The sequence below is a fragment of the Salvelinus alpinus genome, chromosome 14 (assembly GCF_045679555.1).
Source record: "Salvelinus alpinus chromosome 14, SLU_Salpinus.1, whole genome shotgun sequence".
NCBI lineage: Eukaryota > Metazoa > Chordata > Actinopteri > Salmoniformes > Salmonidae > Salvelinus > Salvelinus alpinus.
The window spans coordinates 12,962,789-12,980,523 of NC_092099.1; the positions used below are offsets into that span (position 1 = coordinate 12,962,789).

The 17,735-nt window shown below is 44.9% G+C and overlaps 1 protein-coding gene across 7 annotated transcripts in view; it reads left to right on the forward strand.

Annotated features, from left to right (window-relative positions):
• LOC139538438 (protein TANC1-like) overlaps positions 1–17,735 on the forward strand; it is a 179,659-nt gene that overhangs the window by 118,398 nt on the left and 43,526 nt on the right. For 6 of the 7 annotated variants that reach the window (XR_011667741.1, XM_071340458.1, XM_071340459.1 and 3 more), the window contains 4 exons: positions 9,621–9,743; positions 11,632–11,916; positions 12,009–12,166; positions 17,484–17,715. Coding sequence is in view for 6 of the 7 variants with exons in the window: in XM_071340458.1 (XP_071196559.1) it covers positions 9,621–9,743; positions 11,632–11,916; positions 12,009–12,166; positions 17,484–17,715 (798 nt within the window). In the remaining variant the exon portion in view is untranslated. Of the gene's footprint in view, positions 1–6,692; positions 7,492–9,620; positions 9,744–11,631; positions 11,917–12,008; positions 12,167–17,483; positions 17,716–17,735 lie in introns of those variants that run through there. The other variant, XM_071340462.1, reaches the window with a different exon arrangement.

Sequence of the window (17,735 nt, forward strand, 5' to 3'; positions counted from 1 at the left end):
TGTTCAGATATCCTGTGCCATTCAAACGATGCTCCACTTTTATCAAGGGGCCCAACGTGTGCAATGAAAACACAGCCCACAACATCACACCACCACAGCCAGCCGGCAATGTTGACATGCGGCATGATGGATGCATGTACTCATGTGGTTTTCTCCATACCCTAGTCCTTCCATCAGTGTGAAACAGCAGGAACCAGGATTCATCAGACCAGGAAATGTTTTTCCAATTCTCCAGTGTTTTCGTTCCTTAGCCCAGTGCAACTGCTGTTTCTTCTTTTTTGTAAGGTCATCAGCTGCCATACCCCATTCGTGTCAAGGTACAACAAGTTGTGCATTTTTTGATGGGTCTTTGTGCACCAATGTTGTACTGGACTGTCATTTGGCACACTGTAGTCCGTCTGTTGCTTTGCACAATTTGTGTCGGCCCCATTTTTGATACACAGAGGAAACTGTTGAGCGTGAAAAACCCAGCAGCGTTGCCGTTCTTGACACACTCGAACCGGTGCGCCTGGCACCTACTACCTTACCCTGTTAAAAGGCATTCCAATCTTTTGTCTTACCCATTCACCCTCTGAAGGGCACACATACATACCCAGTCCATGTCTCAATTGTCTCAAGGCTTAAAAAGCCTCCTCCCCTTTATCTACACTGATTGAAGTGGATTTAACAGGTGACATCAATAAGGGATCATCGCTTTCACCTGGATTCACCTGGTCAGTCTATGTCATTGAAAGAGCTGGTTTTCCTAATGGTTTGTACACTCTGTGAATATTTATATAGTCCCAGTGCCTCCACTGGAATGTAGCAATTGGTTTCGTCCCAAATGGCATCTTATTCCCTGTATAGTGCACTACTTTGACCAGGGCTCATAGGGAATATGGTGCCATTTGGGACGTGCACTTTGAGTTATTAACCCCCTAGAGTCGAGGTCCGCGCTGTTAACTCGAAATGACACAACGACAAGGTTCCAGTTTATTAAAGTTTACTATACTATATGAACACACTACAACAACAAGACTCCCTGCGCAGGCGCACTCTTGACTGAGTGATAGCCCCGTAATAACAGAAATATAGGGATACTTAAAACATTAACTTAACACGCGCCCCGCAGAAATCGAATTAGCATAATACAAAAATCCCCATAAAAATATGTCAGTTTACGCTAAAGATATCTGTTGTTTTTTTTGCATTGGATGCGTCTCAATTAGAGGTCGACCGATTATGATTTTTCAACGCCGATACCGATTATTGGAGGACCAAAAAAGACGATACCGATTAATCGGCCAATTTTTTTTCTTTATTTGTAATAATGACAATTACAACAATACTGAATGAACACTTATTTTTACTTAATATAATACATCAATAAAATCAATTTAGCCTAAAATAAATAATGAAACATGTTCAATTTGGTTTAAATAATGCAAAAACAAAGTGTTGGAGAAGAAAGTAAAAGTGCCATGTAAGAAAGCTAACGTTTAAGTTCCTTGCTTAGAACATGAGAACATATGAAAGCTGGTGGTTCCTTTTAACATGAGTCTTCAATATTCCCAGGTAAGAAGTTTTAGGTTGTAGTTATTATAGGAATTATAGGACTATTTCTCTCTATACCATTTGTATTTCATTAACCTTTGACTATTGGATGTTCTTATAGGCACTTTAGTATTGCCAGTGTAACAGTATAGCTTCCATCCCTCTCCTCGCTCCTACCTGGGCTCGAACCAGGAACACAACGACAACAGCCACCCTCGAAGCAGCGTTACCCATGCAGAGCATGGGGAACAAGTACTCCAAGTCTCAGAGCGAGTGACGTTTGAAACGCTATTAGCACGCACCCCGCTAACTAGCTAGCCATTTCACATCGGTTACACCAGCCTAATCTAGGGAGTTGATAGGCTTGAAGCACAGCGAAGAGCTTCTGGCAAAACGCAGGGAAATGAATGCTTACGAGCCTGCTGCTGCCTACCACCGCTTAGTCAGACTGCTCTATCAAATCATAGACTTAGTTATAACATAATAACACACAGAAATACGAGCCTTAGGTCATTAATATGGTCGAATCCGGAAACTATCATCTCGAAAACAAGACGGTTATTCTTTCAGTGAAATACGGAACCGTTCCATATTTTATCTAAGGGGTGGCATCCATAAGTCTAATATTCCTGTTACATTGCACAACCTTCAATGTTATGTCATAATTACGTAAAATTCTGGCAAATTAGGCGTCCCAAACTGTTGCATATACACTGACTCTGCGTGCAATGAACGCAAGAGAATTGACACAATTTCACCTGGTTAATATTGCCTGCTAACCTGGATTTCTTTTTTGCTAAATATTAAATATGCAGGTTTAAAAATATATACTTCTGTGTATTGATTTTAAGAAAGGCATTGATGTTTATGGTTAGGTACACATTGGAGCAACGATACGCACCGCATTGATTATATGCAACGCAGGACACGCTAGATAAACTAGTAATATCATCAACCATGTGTAGTTAACTAGTGATTATGATTGATTGATTGTTTGTTTTTTATAAGATAAGTTTAATGCTAGCTAGCAACTTACCTTGGCTTCTACTGCATTCGCGTAACAGGCAGGCTTCTCGTGGAGTGCAATGTAATCAGGTGGTTAGAGCGTTGGACTAGTTAACTGTAAGGTTGCAAGATTGAATCCCCCGAGCTGACAAGGTAAAAATCTGTCGTTCTGCCCCTGAACGAGGCAGTTAACCCACCGTTCCTAGGCCGTCATTGAAAATAAGAATGTGATCTTAACTGACTTGCCTAGTTAAATAAAGATTAAATAAAGGTGTAATATTTTTTTTTACCGATTTCCGATTGTTATGAAAACTTGAAATCGCCCCTAATTAATCGGCCATTCGGTCGACCTCTAGTCTCAATCCACCGCATCCACCGATGCGCATCATCTGTAGCGTCCGAACAGTTTGGGCTACACACTAATATGGAAAGGTGTGACTCTCACGAACCAGTACGCAGTGAAGAAATTTTGAGATGATGGTCACATTAGTCATTCCATCCAGACAGACAAGCAGTGGTTCCTAGAGGAGCTTCCTCAGAGATGGCTCTCTCCTAGCCCAACCCACACCCCAGTGTGTGAGGAAGTGTGAGTGTGAGGAATGAAAGGAATGGAGGGAGGGAGGACGGTAGGGTCTCTGAAGCTGTAAGAGATCTTCTACCCTCTGATACCCCTTTCTGATGTGTGGGGATTAGTGATGTGGGAAAAAATTACTATTTTAGACAATATTATATATGGCTAGGTAGCGTTAGCTAGCGCTAGTCGGCTGTATCTTTGCCAAAACTCCGGTATTTTTCACCCTATAGTTTGTTCTCCATCTTCTTTTTAAATAGTGAGCCAACATGTTTTCAGTACGTTTATTTCCATGACTGATCAAAACATGTTTTTGTTATGGCTCTCTTGTCTCTCTGCAGCAGACATACTGTATAGTGAGCAGTATGTTTGGAACATCAAAATAACTGCAATATAATCGCAGTATCAAATCGCAATACATATAGAATCGTGAGAATCACAATACATATGGAATCCGCACGTAAGTATCGTGATACTGTCGTATCCAGCAATACCCAGCCCTAGTGAGTATACAGAGTAGAAGTCTTGGCTCTATATTGTCAACTCTTAAGATTTGGCTGAAGTCCAATTTCACAAAGCCATGGTATGTTAAGGCAGATGTCTCATTCATCCAGTGCAGATTCGGGGCATTTCGGGACAAGAATTCAGCTCAAAGCCTTCTACATTCTTTGTTACTCTCAAATATTAAAGAATACTATTTCCAGTCATCAGTTAATAAGACATTCAGTGTGGCTTAGGGAGTCAAAGGCTACATTAAGACTGGCCACAGGAAATCCATGGTCCCGAGACCTCCTGATGAACCGCTGGTGGAGATTTCTCCAGACAATGAAATGGCATTAAGGTGGCTGGCTGTGGAATGTATCGGCCATAGCATATACCCAGGAGGCACTCCACTCCACCTTGGCACAGGTTGAGTGGTGTATTGCTTTGGCATTGCCCAGGCAGGCATTTGTACCATTGTGGTTCACAGTCGTGTGCCAGGTGCCAGTCTGCTGCCCTACTCAGAATTCCTTTGTGTTAGGGTGTCTTGCTGAGTCTAGGTGATTGGTCCATTGTGCCTGGCAGATGTCCGCTGCCTAGCTGCCCTGCCCCCCTGAGCAGAAGTGGGCATCATTGACGGCCATTGTTCCAGCATCTTGTTACCATGGATCCTTATGCATTGGAGAATACCTTAAAGGAAAATTACAAAATGCATCATAGCGGCTGTATTTCTGTATTTTGAAAGTTACGTATCTTGAAAACTTGATTGCTGACATGCAAAACATTTTGGGACTATGTCAACAAGGGACTAATGAAACAAACACCAAACGATAATGTAGATTTTGGGTGGAGTTTTCCTTTAAGGTTCCTGGGGCCCACAGAACTGATGACTAGAGGTCACACAGCTGTGTCCCATCTCTTCGACTGATGTCATCTCTCAGTGGTCCCCAGATGTTCCGCAGGTTTGCTTATGTTATAGAGTCATTACATCAAATCATAAAGTTTTGTGTTTTAACCACTGGTGTATGTGCTGATAAATTAGAGCAGGCTTAACTGGTTTTATCTGCTTTTATGTTTTGTCTGCTCGCGTATGGATTTTATGAGATGATTCATTGGTATGCTTATATTGTCAAGTTTCCCGTTCGCTGATTGAGAGTGTGTATGTGGAGTCTCACTGTTCCCTGAATACTCCTCCGCTCACTTCTTCTCTAATGTTGAGGGTTCACATGGAGTCCATGTTGTCACCTCCGACCATATCTAGACATTGACTGGCTCAGTTTGGCTCGGTACACCCTGAATTGAATTAGCTAGAACTGACTGTACTACATGTCAGGAATATGTCTGATATATCCTGGGCTCCTGAGTGGTGCAGCGGTCTAAGGTACTGCATCTCAGTGCTAGAGGTGTCACTACAGACACCCTGGTTTGAATCCACGCTGTATCACAACCGACTGTGATTGGAGGTCCCATAGGCCGTCATTCTAAATAAGAATTTGTTCTTAACTGACTTGCCTAGTTAAATAAAGGTTCAAATAAAATACTGATCCTCATTTTCCTCCATTTTATTTCTGTGATTGTTAATGATTTCTTATAGCATTGATATTGAGTTGAGTCCGTACATATATGTAGTTTGCCTGTATTGCTTGGCCAGCATTGTGGGGAATGCAGGTACTGTACTGCAGGGCTCCAGTGAAGATGTTGTGCTCTGGTCTGCTTTACAGCTCTTCTATATTCTGCTATGTGGTCTGCAGTGTGTGCTCCCTGTGCCACCAACAGGTTAGATCAAAGCACAGTCGGTGCCCACTAGTGGAGCAACGTACTCCTCGTATATTCCTTCATGTCTTAGTGTGATAAATAAAAGGGTTCATGTTTGCTAACAAAATAACAGAGAAAATCATGTGTTATGCAAGATGTTGCGTTCTCATCCCTTTTTTTCATATTCTTGTGTTTTCGTCTGTATTATGAACCAACAAGCAAATTGCTCGCCAGCCAGCGACAACCAGCGAGGAATCAAACGTAATCTGTTTACTTGGTTACGTGTCAAAACCTTTGTGTAAGACACTTCTATTCCATTTTCCACTTACTCAATTCCAGCTCTGGGCCTATTTGCGTGGCGGGTCAGAGAGGGATTTGAGGTGGCAGTCTGGGAGATGCCAGAAGTCTTCTGGAGGCATTAAGCCTATACAAGAGCCCACTAAATAACAATGGGGCGCGTCTCAATTGGCACCCTATTCCCCCCTATATAGTGCACTACTTTTGAAAAGACCCCTGTGGCACCCTGTTCCCTAAATAGTGCACTACCTTTGAGAACAGGGTTGCCATTTGGGAAATAGCAAGTACTGGGGGCTGGTGCACGGGTGCAGGCAAAGTGACACTCCCAGCAGCAGAACAGTTCAGCTCAGCCCCCCTCCTGCTCCAACCCAGGAGACAGAGAACTGAGGGATGTAAAGGGCAGACCATTTTCATCAGAATGGACACATCCTGACACATCTGTGGAGCTTCAAAGCTCCTCCCGACACACAGACCTCAAGGTATCATACTCATACACGCTATGACATCAACCAGGAAGGATCTGCTGTCGGAAAAGGAAGAGGAGAGAAACAGAGAGGTTAACGCAGATTGAGGGCGAGAGAGAGAATGAGAGGGAGAACGAGAAGCAGGGAGCGAGAGTTGGGGCTTGAAACATATGTGGAAAACAAGGAAGAGGACTTCAGAGCAGAAGTATTCTTCTTTTAAACTAGAGAGGATTTCCAGTTTTGTGTCGAGGGAAATGGTGCCGGCTGCGAGGAGCTCTGTTACAGGTGAAAATCAAAGAGCATGTAATGGCTCAGTGCATCTGCGAGACATCCCTATCACCACTCTGAAACAAGTTACACTGGCTCGTGAATTACCTTCTTTGGTTTTAGCACTAACAAACAACGGTATATGTCTGCTTCAAAATATCATTATTATGGCTTTGGCAGATTATACAGGGATACCGATATTAAATGGGCCTAGTATGGTAGAGAGAGGGGGAAGAGAGAGAGGTAGAGAAGGGAGAGAGAGAGAAGGATCTCACTGCAGTCCACTAATGTCAGCAGGGGGCATGACTGATGCGCTAGAGCTGGAACGCCGCACGGACTTCACTCCCCTCTCTCTCTCCCTCCCTCCATCTCTTCTCCTGTCCCCCTCCCTCCTGCCGTCTCTCACTCCTCTCTCCCTTACATCATTCTCCCTCTCGGCTTGTCACTACCCCCTTCCTGCTCTCCTCCTGTGCCCTGCTCTCCGCTCTCTCTCTTTCCTTTCTCTCGCTCTCTGTCTCTATCGCTTGCTCTCTCTCCACACACCTCACCCCCCTCTTCCTTTCTCTCTCTCTGTGAAAGCAGAACAGGGAGGATCATTGATTAATTCCTCTGCGAGTCCGGCTGCCCGATGCAAACTGTAATCCGCCACGTTGGAGGGGAGCAGCTCTCACCGTATTCCCACCTTTCATTTATCCCCTGCTTTATTCACCCTCTTTTCCTCCTCCGCTTGCCAAAAATCCATGTGGGTGGGGGGGACAATCTCGTAAAGCACCCACATTCTTTTTGCGCGGAGCGCTGCTAATGCTGTGGATGCTGTGAGAGAGGGAGAGGGAGAGAAAGCGGTGCTTGTGGACTGCCAAGCGCAGTCACCAGTTGAATGCAGCCAGTGTGCCTGGACATGGATGGGGGCGCTGGGGCAGAAGATTCACTTGGGTACGCTGATGAGCGTCCAGCCCACTGGGGAGAATAATTCTGTGGAGCTTTTCCACAAAGGGCCTCCGCCCTGCCTGCCTGCCTCTCAGCCTGCCTGCCTACTACCTGCCGGGAATGAGGAGGAGTGTTTTTAAATACCTGCTGCTGTCCTGCCCAGCTCTCTGGCTCTGCTGCCGCTGACTGACTGTAAGTAGCTACTTCAGCTTCTAGTGTGGTGATACCAGGAGGACCCACTGCCCAGCACCAGCAGGTTGGCAGCTGTGAGAATTGAACTCGAGAGCAACGAGCGGTGTAACATTTTGGCTGCATTGTGTGAAGTGATCTCTCATGTTAAATTAGAGTATAGCATTTATTTATTCTAATTTCGTGGCCGAAATGAAATTCACATCAACAGGTTGATAGTTGGGTAGACTGACAATGAGGTCTTTTTTACATAAATGTTTCTATTGATGCATGCTGCCTTGCCTGCTCTGTTGTCACCAGCTGGCTCTCTAATTAGGAGAACATTCCTCAGAGGAAGTTGGGGAGGAAAGTCTCTCACTGTTCTGTCTGTCCTCCCGGCTCAGCTGACGCTTATGGAGTAGAGAGTGAGAGAGAAGGGCTTTGATTTTTCCTGTTGAAGGCACAATCTTGAATTGGTACATCCATTTAGCTGTTTACCAAAAAAGTGGCAGGGTGATGGAGTTGTTGTTCAAATCCCAGACAACACCTGTGCGTCAATCTAATTAACATGATAAAGACCAAATCCGTCTGTTTAAGCTAGAGATACCTGGATTTTTATGCATGGGCTGCATCTCAATCCACCGCATCTGCCAATGTCGGCCCTCCGCACCTGCGGTGGAAAGTGGCAGAGCTACTTTGTCTGTAGCGTCCGAACGGTTTGGCCTACTAACTAATATGACCACTCTATGGAAAGATGAGACTCACAGACACAATGTTGTTCTCTGTTTTGCTCTACGACCCCCACAAGTGTCATTGGACCCGTCTGATGGTAACCCGGTAACATGGAATTATGGTCGTTTTGTGCAAAAAAATACATATATTTCCTGCCCTTTCTTATCTCTTAGATATAGGACAGACACTTCAAAACCTTATTCCTTATGATACATTTTTTTGTGTGTCTGTTTTGCCATTTAAGAATGTGTTACTCAATTCGTTTCTTTGAGCTATAGTAGTAAAGGCCAAATACAATATTTTATCTTTTGATACCTACAGGGGTCCTAAAATTCTCAATCAAATAGCTAAATGATCCATGGTATGGCCATCTTAAAACAATTCTATATGTTAGGCTTAGACTTTTAGGGGTTAAACAGGACGCCGGCTTGAGGATAGCCGGGTCTCCATGGTGATTTCATTGTTGCCTGGAACACCCGAGACCTTGTTTCACGTTGTCTGTCCCCGTGTGTGGGTTTCATAGACCGAGGATGGTAGGTAGAGATGGAGGACGAGTTCTGTACAGCAAACTGCTAGTGTTTGTTATCACTTCTAGTTCTGATCATGACAGGTATTGTGTGTAGTCATTCTTCCTTCATGACGCATGTTCTCTGGGTCTAGGTGCTGTCTGTGAGTTCTCTCTGTAATGTTGTTGCTGTAGCCTACTGTATGTTGTCAGGCAGTAATCCCTGTAGTAAGGCTGACTTTAGTTAGTAAATGTGTCTGTTGGCGCTGTGTGCAGTCCTCCCTGACGTTCGTATCAGGGCTGTTTCTACATTCCCAATGTAAGTGCACTCCTTTTGACCAGGGCCCTGGTAAAAAATAGTGCACTTCACATGGAATATGGTGCCATTTGGGAAGGATACTGGTTGTGTTTAGGTTGTTACTAGCTCTGTTTGTACTCCAGCACACAGGAGTGTCAATGGGGACAGACCTCTCCTCTCTCTGAATCGTCAGCTGTCAGGTTGGATCAGGCTGGGGGGATGGGGGATTTTAGGGGGGATAGGGGATGGTTGCTCCTCTCCTCTTCTCTCCTGTCAGCTGTACTTTACCTGGCTGCCCAATGCCCAATCCACACCACCTCCAGGGAACTGTCAATGCCAGGGTCCACCGTTCCCTTTCCTCTGCCTGAAATCCTGCCATCGAGATGTCGGCCTGGATCTGTGTCTCCCATCTGATACATGTCCTACTCCTCTTTTCTCTCTCAGCGTATTAAGGACAAGCCCTGGATTTCCCCAGTGACATGTTTTCCATGATTGGTTTTAGCTTGTGATCCAGGAACTGTTCATGGCCATTTGTCTGATTTTGTCCAATCATGAAGGCTCGTTGTCTTTTTCATATCCCACACATTATCTCATCGTTTTCTCTCTCTTTCTCTGCAGCCACCAGTTCGACCAAGCTGGAAGACCTGAGCTATCTTGATGAACAACGTAATACTCCTCTGCGGACGTCCATTCGGCTGCCCTGGCATAACACAGGTGGGAGGGCACCACAGGACTCTAAAGGTATGCTTCATAACTACCACTCTAACAGCATGGGCACTGTACACCAATGCTGCATCCCAAATCGCACCTTATTCCCTATATAGTTTGGGGCGGCAGATAGCCTAGTGGTTAGAGCGTCAGACTAGTAACCGAAAAGGTTGCAAGATCAAATCCCCGAGCTGACAGGGTAAAACTCTGTCGTTCTGCCCCTGAACAAGGCAGTTAACCCTAGGCTGTGATTGAAAATAAGAATTTGTTCTTAACTGACTTGCCTAGTAAAATAAATAGTTCACAACTTTTGACCAGGGCCCTTTGTAGTGCACGACATAGGGAATAGTGTACAGTAACTAGCTACTAAGAACATAGAACAAGGGCCACTGTAGTGCACACCAAACGTATAAGTGAAACATAGGGGAAAATGTAAACCTATTCCATAGAACACAGAAAAGCATATCCTGTGTTTCCTAATGGCTACAACATAATGGTACACCCACAATATCCTTTCAACGACTAGGCCTGTCCTTAGAGCAGCTATTCAAACAGCAGCTATTCCGTTGGCACCGTGCACATTACTCTTTTATATTATCCTAGTATAAATCCCAGTCTTGGCTGAAATACCACAGAGTTAATATTTGATCACGCCATGAATAATGTAATATTACATCATTAAATGCTCGCAAAACTATTTAACCCTCTTTTAAAAACCCTTCTGTTTTCACTGCCGCTGTCAGTATAGAGTTGTTAGTATTATGTAAAATGTCCCCATGGACAGAAAGTTGTGCAACAGTCCACATTTATGAACATTATGTGTTTGGCTTTCCAGACACTTTAAGCAGTCTAATGGAAAAAAAGAAAATAAATTGCAAACCTTTGCCATCCGCCTACATGATTGCCAATGGCTGTTTGAATGAAGTTGAGTAACTTCTCCAACTAAACCTCTATTCTCAGAGTACATCGCTCAGTAGACAGAGGGGACTGGCTGTGGTCAGGTACTGCGGCTAGTACTGATGTTTCTCTCTCATGCAGCCGAGGTGTGTGTGCGGGGCAGAGAAATAATCGGCGCTGAAGTTAGCTACCCTGTTGAAAATCACTCACAAATTGGCCAAGCCAATGGAGCTAGCTGTACATAGCTCAGACTGAGAGAGGAATAGAGAGAGAGAGAGAGAGAGAGATGGTAGAGAGAGATAGAGATGGCAATGATGAAGAGAGAGCCGGGGGGGGGGGCTGCAGAGAAAAAATAGCCCACTCTGTTTCTCTAGCTGTGTGGTGGACACTGACTGCAGCCCAGGCATCTCCCCTCCTCCCCCTCAACAGCCCTGAGAAGAATGTTTGGCCTGCAGCAGGTGTTTATCGCCTGGCTGACATGCAGCACTTATCAGACTACAACCGCTCTAGACAGACAGACAGACAGACAGACAGACAGTGTTTTGTGGTTCTGATTAACTGACATGTCAGAGCCAGGGATATTTATATTCCTCAAATGGTGTGAGAGTGAGACACAACAAAGACGGTTCAGAGGAAATTCCAGGAGAAAAATATATTGATTATCGTCGATGGTGCTAGGGCTCGGGCTCCACATTCTGAGCGTGAGTGTCAGTTTCGCAATCTACAGAAATGTTGAACATTGCTTCATATTACATCATTTTGGCTGAGCGCTGGCTTTCAGAGGAAACAGATGAAAAGGTATGGTCAACAGCGCAGGTGTAAACAGTGTTTCATGTAGAGACGTTCCCTAATCAGTGCCAAAAACAGTTTCAAGGCTTGTCTTTACACCAGAAACCTGTCTCTTTACTTTTTAGCCTAGCTGCTTTTCATCACCTGTGTAAATGTACCATGCATTATATATTAACTATTTTCTTATGAACCCTCACTGAATAAATGTTTGTCTGTTTTATTTGGTTTCCTCCAGCCCGCTTTGCTCCCTACAAGCCGGTGGACATCATGCTCAAGCCGCTGCTGTTCGAGGTGCCCAGCATCACCACAGACTCAGTGTTCGTGGGCCGCGATTGGCTCTTCCAGCAGCTAGAGGACATGCTGAAGGGCGGCGGTGAGGCCGGAGAGAGCCGCGGCGCCGTGGTCATAGGCAATGTGGGCTTCGGCAAGACAGCTGTCATCTCCCGGCTGGTGGCGCTCAGCTGTCATGGCGGCCGCATGCGGCAGATCGCCTCCAACAGCCCCAGCGCATCACCCAAAAGTACGAAGTAACCCCTAGTTACATCCCGAATGGCACCCCTATATAGTGCACAACCTGTTGATGGCCCCTGATTCTCTCTCTCTTCCTTCCAGGTGGTGGTGACACCCAGAGCACAGACCTCCCCCTCAGCCAGCCACCCCAGCCCACCCCGCCCCCCAGCGCCACCAACACCCTGAGGAACAACAGCTGTCCCGGCACCCCAGAGATCCAGAGACGCAAGGAGGAGGCCGTCAAACGACTGGCCACCAAGGTACTGGAAGTTCAACTGGCCAGATCACAGCTCATATCCCAACCCAACCTTTGGGAATGTTGTTGTTGTGACTTTGTCAGTGTCCCAAATCACAGAGAGAGCTCTGGTCAAAAGTAACACTATATAGAGAATAAGGTGCTATTTGTGACACTCCCTTTGAGATTAGAAGGGAACTTCTAGTTTTTTTTTAAGTTGGTCTTTTGTTGGCATGGAAATGTGTTTATTACACATGACGGCTTTTGAGCATTGTCTCATTTCACCGGGCAGGTTCAAGGAAGACATTTTGCTACTGTGAAGTGTATCTTTGTGCTCAGAATAGCAAGAATTTGATGAGTGTCCAATGTCCCAAGAGCTCCCATTCACTTTCACTAATGAAGTACTGCAGAGGCAAGTATTCCCTTCTCTCTCAGTCTACTTCCCCTGTCCTTCATTTCATCCCTCAATCCACCACCTGAGGTTTAGGGAGGGAGGCTGTTGGGGCCTCTCTGACTCTCGTCCTTTCATGTCCAGGCTGTGTTTCCGTTAGTCTTTATTAGGGTTTTAACCAAAAACATAATGCTGCATGCGGCACTCAGTTGATTTATGTTTGTTTACATTCATTTATTTTTTATATGAAGCGAGTGAATAATAAAAATGTCCCTGGGGTCCTGGATGTTTATGAAAGACAATCACAGAGTCCCTGTTAAATAAATTCTCACATCACGGGCCAGTTTGATTTGCAGCGAGCCCTGGGCTTAGTTAAATAACCATTCCTCTTAACTCTCCCTCATCGAATGGACATCATATCCAACGTGTAGTCGCTCAGGCCCAGCTGTCAGCTTGGCGGTTCCAAGACAATGGAGAGGGAGAGAGTGAGAAGCTCACTGTGTGTCCTTAACATGTTGTGGTTGCCTGGGACACTTCTGTCGTTCACAGAGAGAGGCACATGATGTGTCGGGCCAGACTCCCCTAGGACTCGACTCTGGCAACGTCCCAAATGGCGTCCTATTCCCAATATAGGTCAAAAGTAGTGCACTATAAAGGGAATAGGGTGCCATTTGGGACACAGACAACCTCGGTGTTGCCAGGGCAACATGTTAGCAGTGTGGTCAAAAAGACGTCAGGTATGGTAAATTGCCCAAATCGGAAGGCTGTGGCTCACAGTTCACAACATGGAGATAGCAGCTTCCTACAATCTGAGCTGACTGTCAATGCAGAATGGCTTATTTATGGGTTTATTTATTCCACCATAATGTATGTATATTATGGCTTGGCTATGCAACTTGTTGTTATTTGTGTGTAGTTCAATAAGGAGCCTATCCTTTACGGTTAAAATATGAACAGTGTTTTCAGTATCACCATCCATTTACACATAGTAGCCTAACAAAGTGGATCTGCTCAGGTATAAATTGCCTCTGAGGTACCCTGCTGAGTTTAAAGCGTGATTACAGCTTATATATTCACCACCTAATTGTTCCAATTCACAGTTCCCCTTCCCACAGCTTTTTAAATATCCATCTGTTATTTCGCATATTATTTTATAGCCTCATATTTATTCCCTTCCGTCTGTGAGAAGAAAGCTGTGCCACTATCCAGCTTGCAGCTTAGCATGCCATTTGCAAACATTACTGTGGGACTTTTAGAAATACTTAATGGGTGACTGCACTTCCTGATTTGGTCTTGTTTTTCATCAATGCTCATTAAGAAATGCTAGAAGGGAAACGAGATTTGTCTTGGGGGTGTGGTTTGATGTGGGTGTTTCTTGGGTGTGTCTTTGCCGTTCAATCGCAACAAACAAGGACAGTAGCTAGCCAGTTCGAGTTGAAACATTATTGAACGCAAGCATGACTGAAACATTCCAAGGCATTTCATTCACCCTTGTCCCTAACGCTGTTAAATCATATAAAGGGTTCTGAAGTCTTATAGAAAATAGTGTCAGAGGGGCCTGCTTTCTTTCTCCATGTTATGACTGTGAAGTTATTTCAACAACACGTGTTTTAAACATCCCTCGACATCATAATGACCTTCCACTTCTGCCCTGGATGGATCGGATCAGTGCTGCACTAACATGGGATAGTATCGCCGTGAGATGACAAGTCATCGCCATCGAGAGTACATGTGCCTGGCAACCTCTACGAGCCACGCGCCACTGAAGCACATCTGAACGTATTTCAACTCTGTGAATCTCTCATGCCAGTTATGCACTAAACTGCTTTCAATGTTAACTCTCAAAGGGGTTCTCTACCTGTGGTGTAGTTACTGCCGCGCCACGCTGCGTCTTCAGTCATCACGGCTAAATAAAAAGGAGATGCCTCTCTTCAAAGTCACCCTGTTATCCAGGGCACTCACTTATGCGTCTGCAAAGTACAGTATTTGGTAGGCTTTTGCAGTTGCAATAAGGCACCGGTATCGCTTGATTCACTTATATGAGCACAATCACACTTGAAGGTTTTGTCCCTGAATTTGAAATGAATGACATTCACTTACGACTCTGGAAACGTTCAGTTGTACTGCGGAGAATCACCTGGAAAGATGTGACAAACACCAGATGTTCATGTCTCTTTGATGAGGTAGAGTGGCCTGCATAAGGTGGAATATGGTCCACACCTGGGAGACATTGTACCTCACTGTTCCTGAATCCTCCCTGTCAGAGTAGCTGTACAGTGAAACCGTTTCTGATTAGCAAGCTGCTGTCCTCTCTTTCCTTCTGATCCATCCCCGACAATGGACATCTGCTTACATCTGTGTCTTTTCAGAACACAACACCGCTCGCCCAGTGTCTTAACAGCATTGTCTTTCTCACAGCCGCACGCTATATGGATAGCGAGGCTAGGTTCTCTCTCCGATACAGCTCTCTATTGTTCCAAAAGGATTTGTCGTAGCCTCTCGTTTCACTTCATTGTCTCAGTGTTTTCACGTATTCAACTCTTTAAAAGAAACGATCTCAGTCCTCTTTAAAATGAACTCTGAACTTTATTAACATGTAAATAAGATTGGTAACAGAATAAAAAGCAGAAGAATAACTAACTGCAGATGAAATCATTCTGTAATTACTGCTATAATTATCTCCACCTTTAAGAGGTTGAAGGGATTTTGTACCATATGCTGTGATTCTCACCAAATATGTTGTTGTCTTCACACTACTCAAACCCCACAATTGAAAAAACAGCTGATGAAGCTCTCTTCGCCTATGAATCACATATTGCAAACAAATAATCTGAGCTAAAAACTAAAACACATATTTTGTAATTGATGTGCATTCTTGACAATCGCTAATCAATATCCAATCATCTTCTCTGTTTTGTAAGTCGCTCTGGATAAGAGCGTCTGCTAAATGACTTAAATGTAAATGTAAATGTGACACCAATGAGAGGGTTTATGGCAGGGGAAATGGTGTTGCAGTAGTCTAGTGTGTGGTGCGGAAATAATGACAGGCGAACCTGGGGAGCTTTGTGTTCACATTGCCATAAAAAAGGGAACCGAACCGTGGAATTCAAGTGAACCAAACTCAGACCACCTCTCGAGGTTCGTTTTGGGGGCTGTCTTGGCAGTAGAGATGGTAGCAGTACTTTGGCAATCGTCGGCGCTTCGGCCTCTTTATTATTATGCCCAGTGAAAAAATGCCCCTCCTCCCTGAGTTGGTGTTGGACAAAGCCATCCCTAGTAACCTAGACTGTCCAAACAGGAAAAAACGCTATCAAGCAGACGATTCAATAATACATCATTGGAAATGATGAAGGCAACAGCCGTAATGGCAGCGACCAGGCCAGCGCCTCAAGGTCCTCTTTCCCTCGTCCTGGGCTACAATCGTGTGCCAACTTCCTCTGCCATTTGGAACTAAGTGACAGAGATCATCCTGGGTTTTAGCGCACTACTTTGCTACAGCTAAAGTGCTTATCCTTGATTTATAGTTTGGCTAGTGTTATATTTCTCCCATTGCAAATGACACAATGGCATGATTTACTCGACGGTCAGGTCTAAGACATTTGCGTGGACATATTTAGAATCTATTTCTCATCTGATAGTGAATGTGCGGTTCTGAGACTGGTGTTCTGGGTGAACTGTTTCTCTGACCTCTCGGGGACGTCTACGTCATTGTGCCTGCCTGGGGACAGACTGCAGGGCTGCAGTTCCTTTCTGCAGTAGACCCATGCAGAGGTAGGATTGCTATGTGGTGAGAGGTGCGGTAGTAACTAGCCAGTCACCTGCTCCTCCTGTCCTGCTGTACTTGTAAAGTGTGTCAGCTCCTCCAGGTTTGACTGCAATTAGGACACAGAGAAAGAGCCACAGATCCCCAGGGTCCCACCGCCCCCTGTCCAAATCAGATGTCCGTGTCCGTGAGCACAGCAGAACCTGTTCAGCACAAGGCACAGGCAGCACATGGAGCTCCTAGGGCCCAGTGTTTTGGGGAGGTTAGCGGAGGTTGTTGAGCTTTGCTTCAGCCTGTTGATCATCAGACCCTCTATCTGAGTAGGGGATGACACCTGGGTCCTATTCATTAGCTCACAGCGTAGCAAAACATTTTGCTTCCGAAAAAGAAAACAAACGTTTATTGTTGGACAATTCAAGTAGGCTTGCCCTGTTTCGGCCCGTTGTCTTCTGTTTTGTCCCTATTGAATATGCCCTGCTTAGGTGGGTTAGAGTGGGTTATGTGTGTCTGGTTTAGAGTCGGCCAATTAAATCCCTTACAAAAAAAGATTGCCGTTTTGAAACGGCAGTAAAAGTGTAGTAACTGAAGTCGACTGTGGTATTTTGGACGAAGTAATTCCAGAATAACTGCAGTGTACTGCAGTTGAACTGCAGTTATACTGCACTGTAACTGCAGTTACACTGAAAAATGACTGTAATAAACAAACTGTGTTATTTTGGAAGAAGTATTTGCGGCATACTACAGTTAGACTGCACTTTAACTGCAGTTATACTGCATTGTAGTACAGTTAAACTGCAGTCTGACTGTAATCTTTTTTCGTAAGGGTTGCGTCTGAAGGACATGCCTTCAAGTCCCAGCTTTGGTTTCAGACTAACAAATAGCATGTTGGCTTCTGTATATTAACCTCCAAATTCGATTGTATAATGGCAGCAGTGGAATGAGGTCAGGAACAGCTTAGTCGCTATACCGAGCTGCTGTATTGCATCAAATGCCTTGTAGTCAACAAGCCTATTGGCTTCACAAGGACTTTGAGGTCACACAGACAGATTTTTACAGACTTAAACCAAGAACAATATAAGCTACTCATAGTTGACACTAAAGTATGGTTTTGTAAAACAGCAAAGGTCTCTTACATTTTAAGCCACTAAAGTTGCTAAACAATTGTTCCCTCTCTTTTCTCCTGTCCAGGTGGTTGCGTATCACTACTGCCAGGCTGACAACACCTACACCTGCCTGGTGCCAGAGTTTGTGCACAGTATCGCCGCCCTGCTATGCAGAGCACCCCAGCTCACCGCCTACAGAGAACTGCTGCTGAAGGAACCCCATCTACAGAGCATGCTCAGTCTGCGCTCCTGTGTCCAGGACCCTATGGCAGCCTTCCGTAGGGGCGTGCTGGAACCTCTGGCCAACCTCCGCAAGGGTACGATGCTAAGCTAGTTA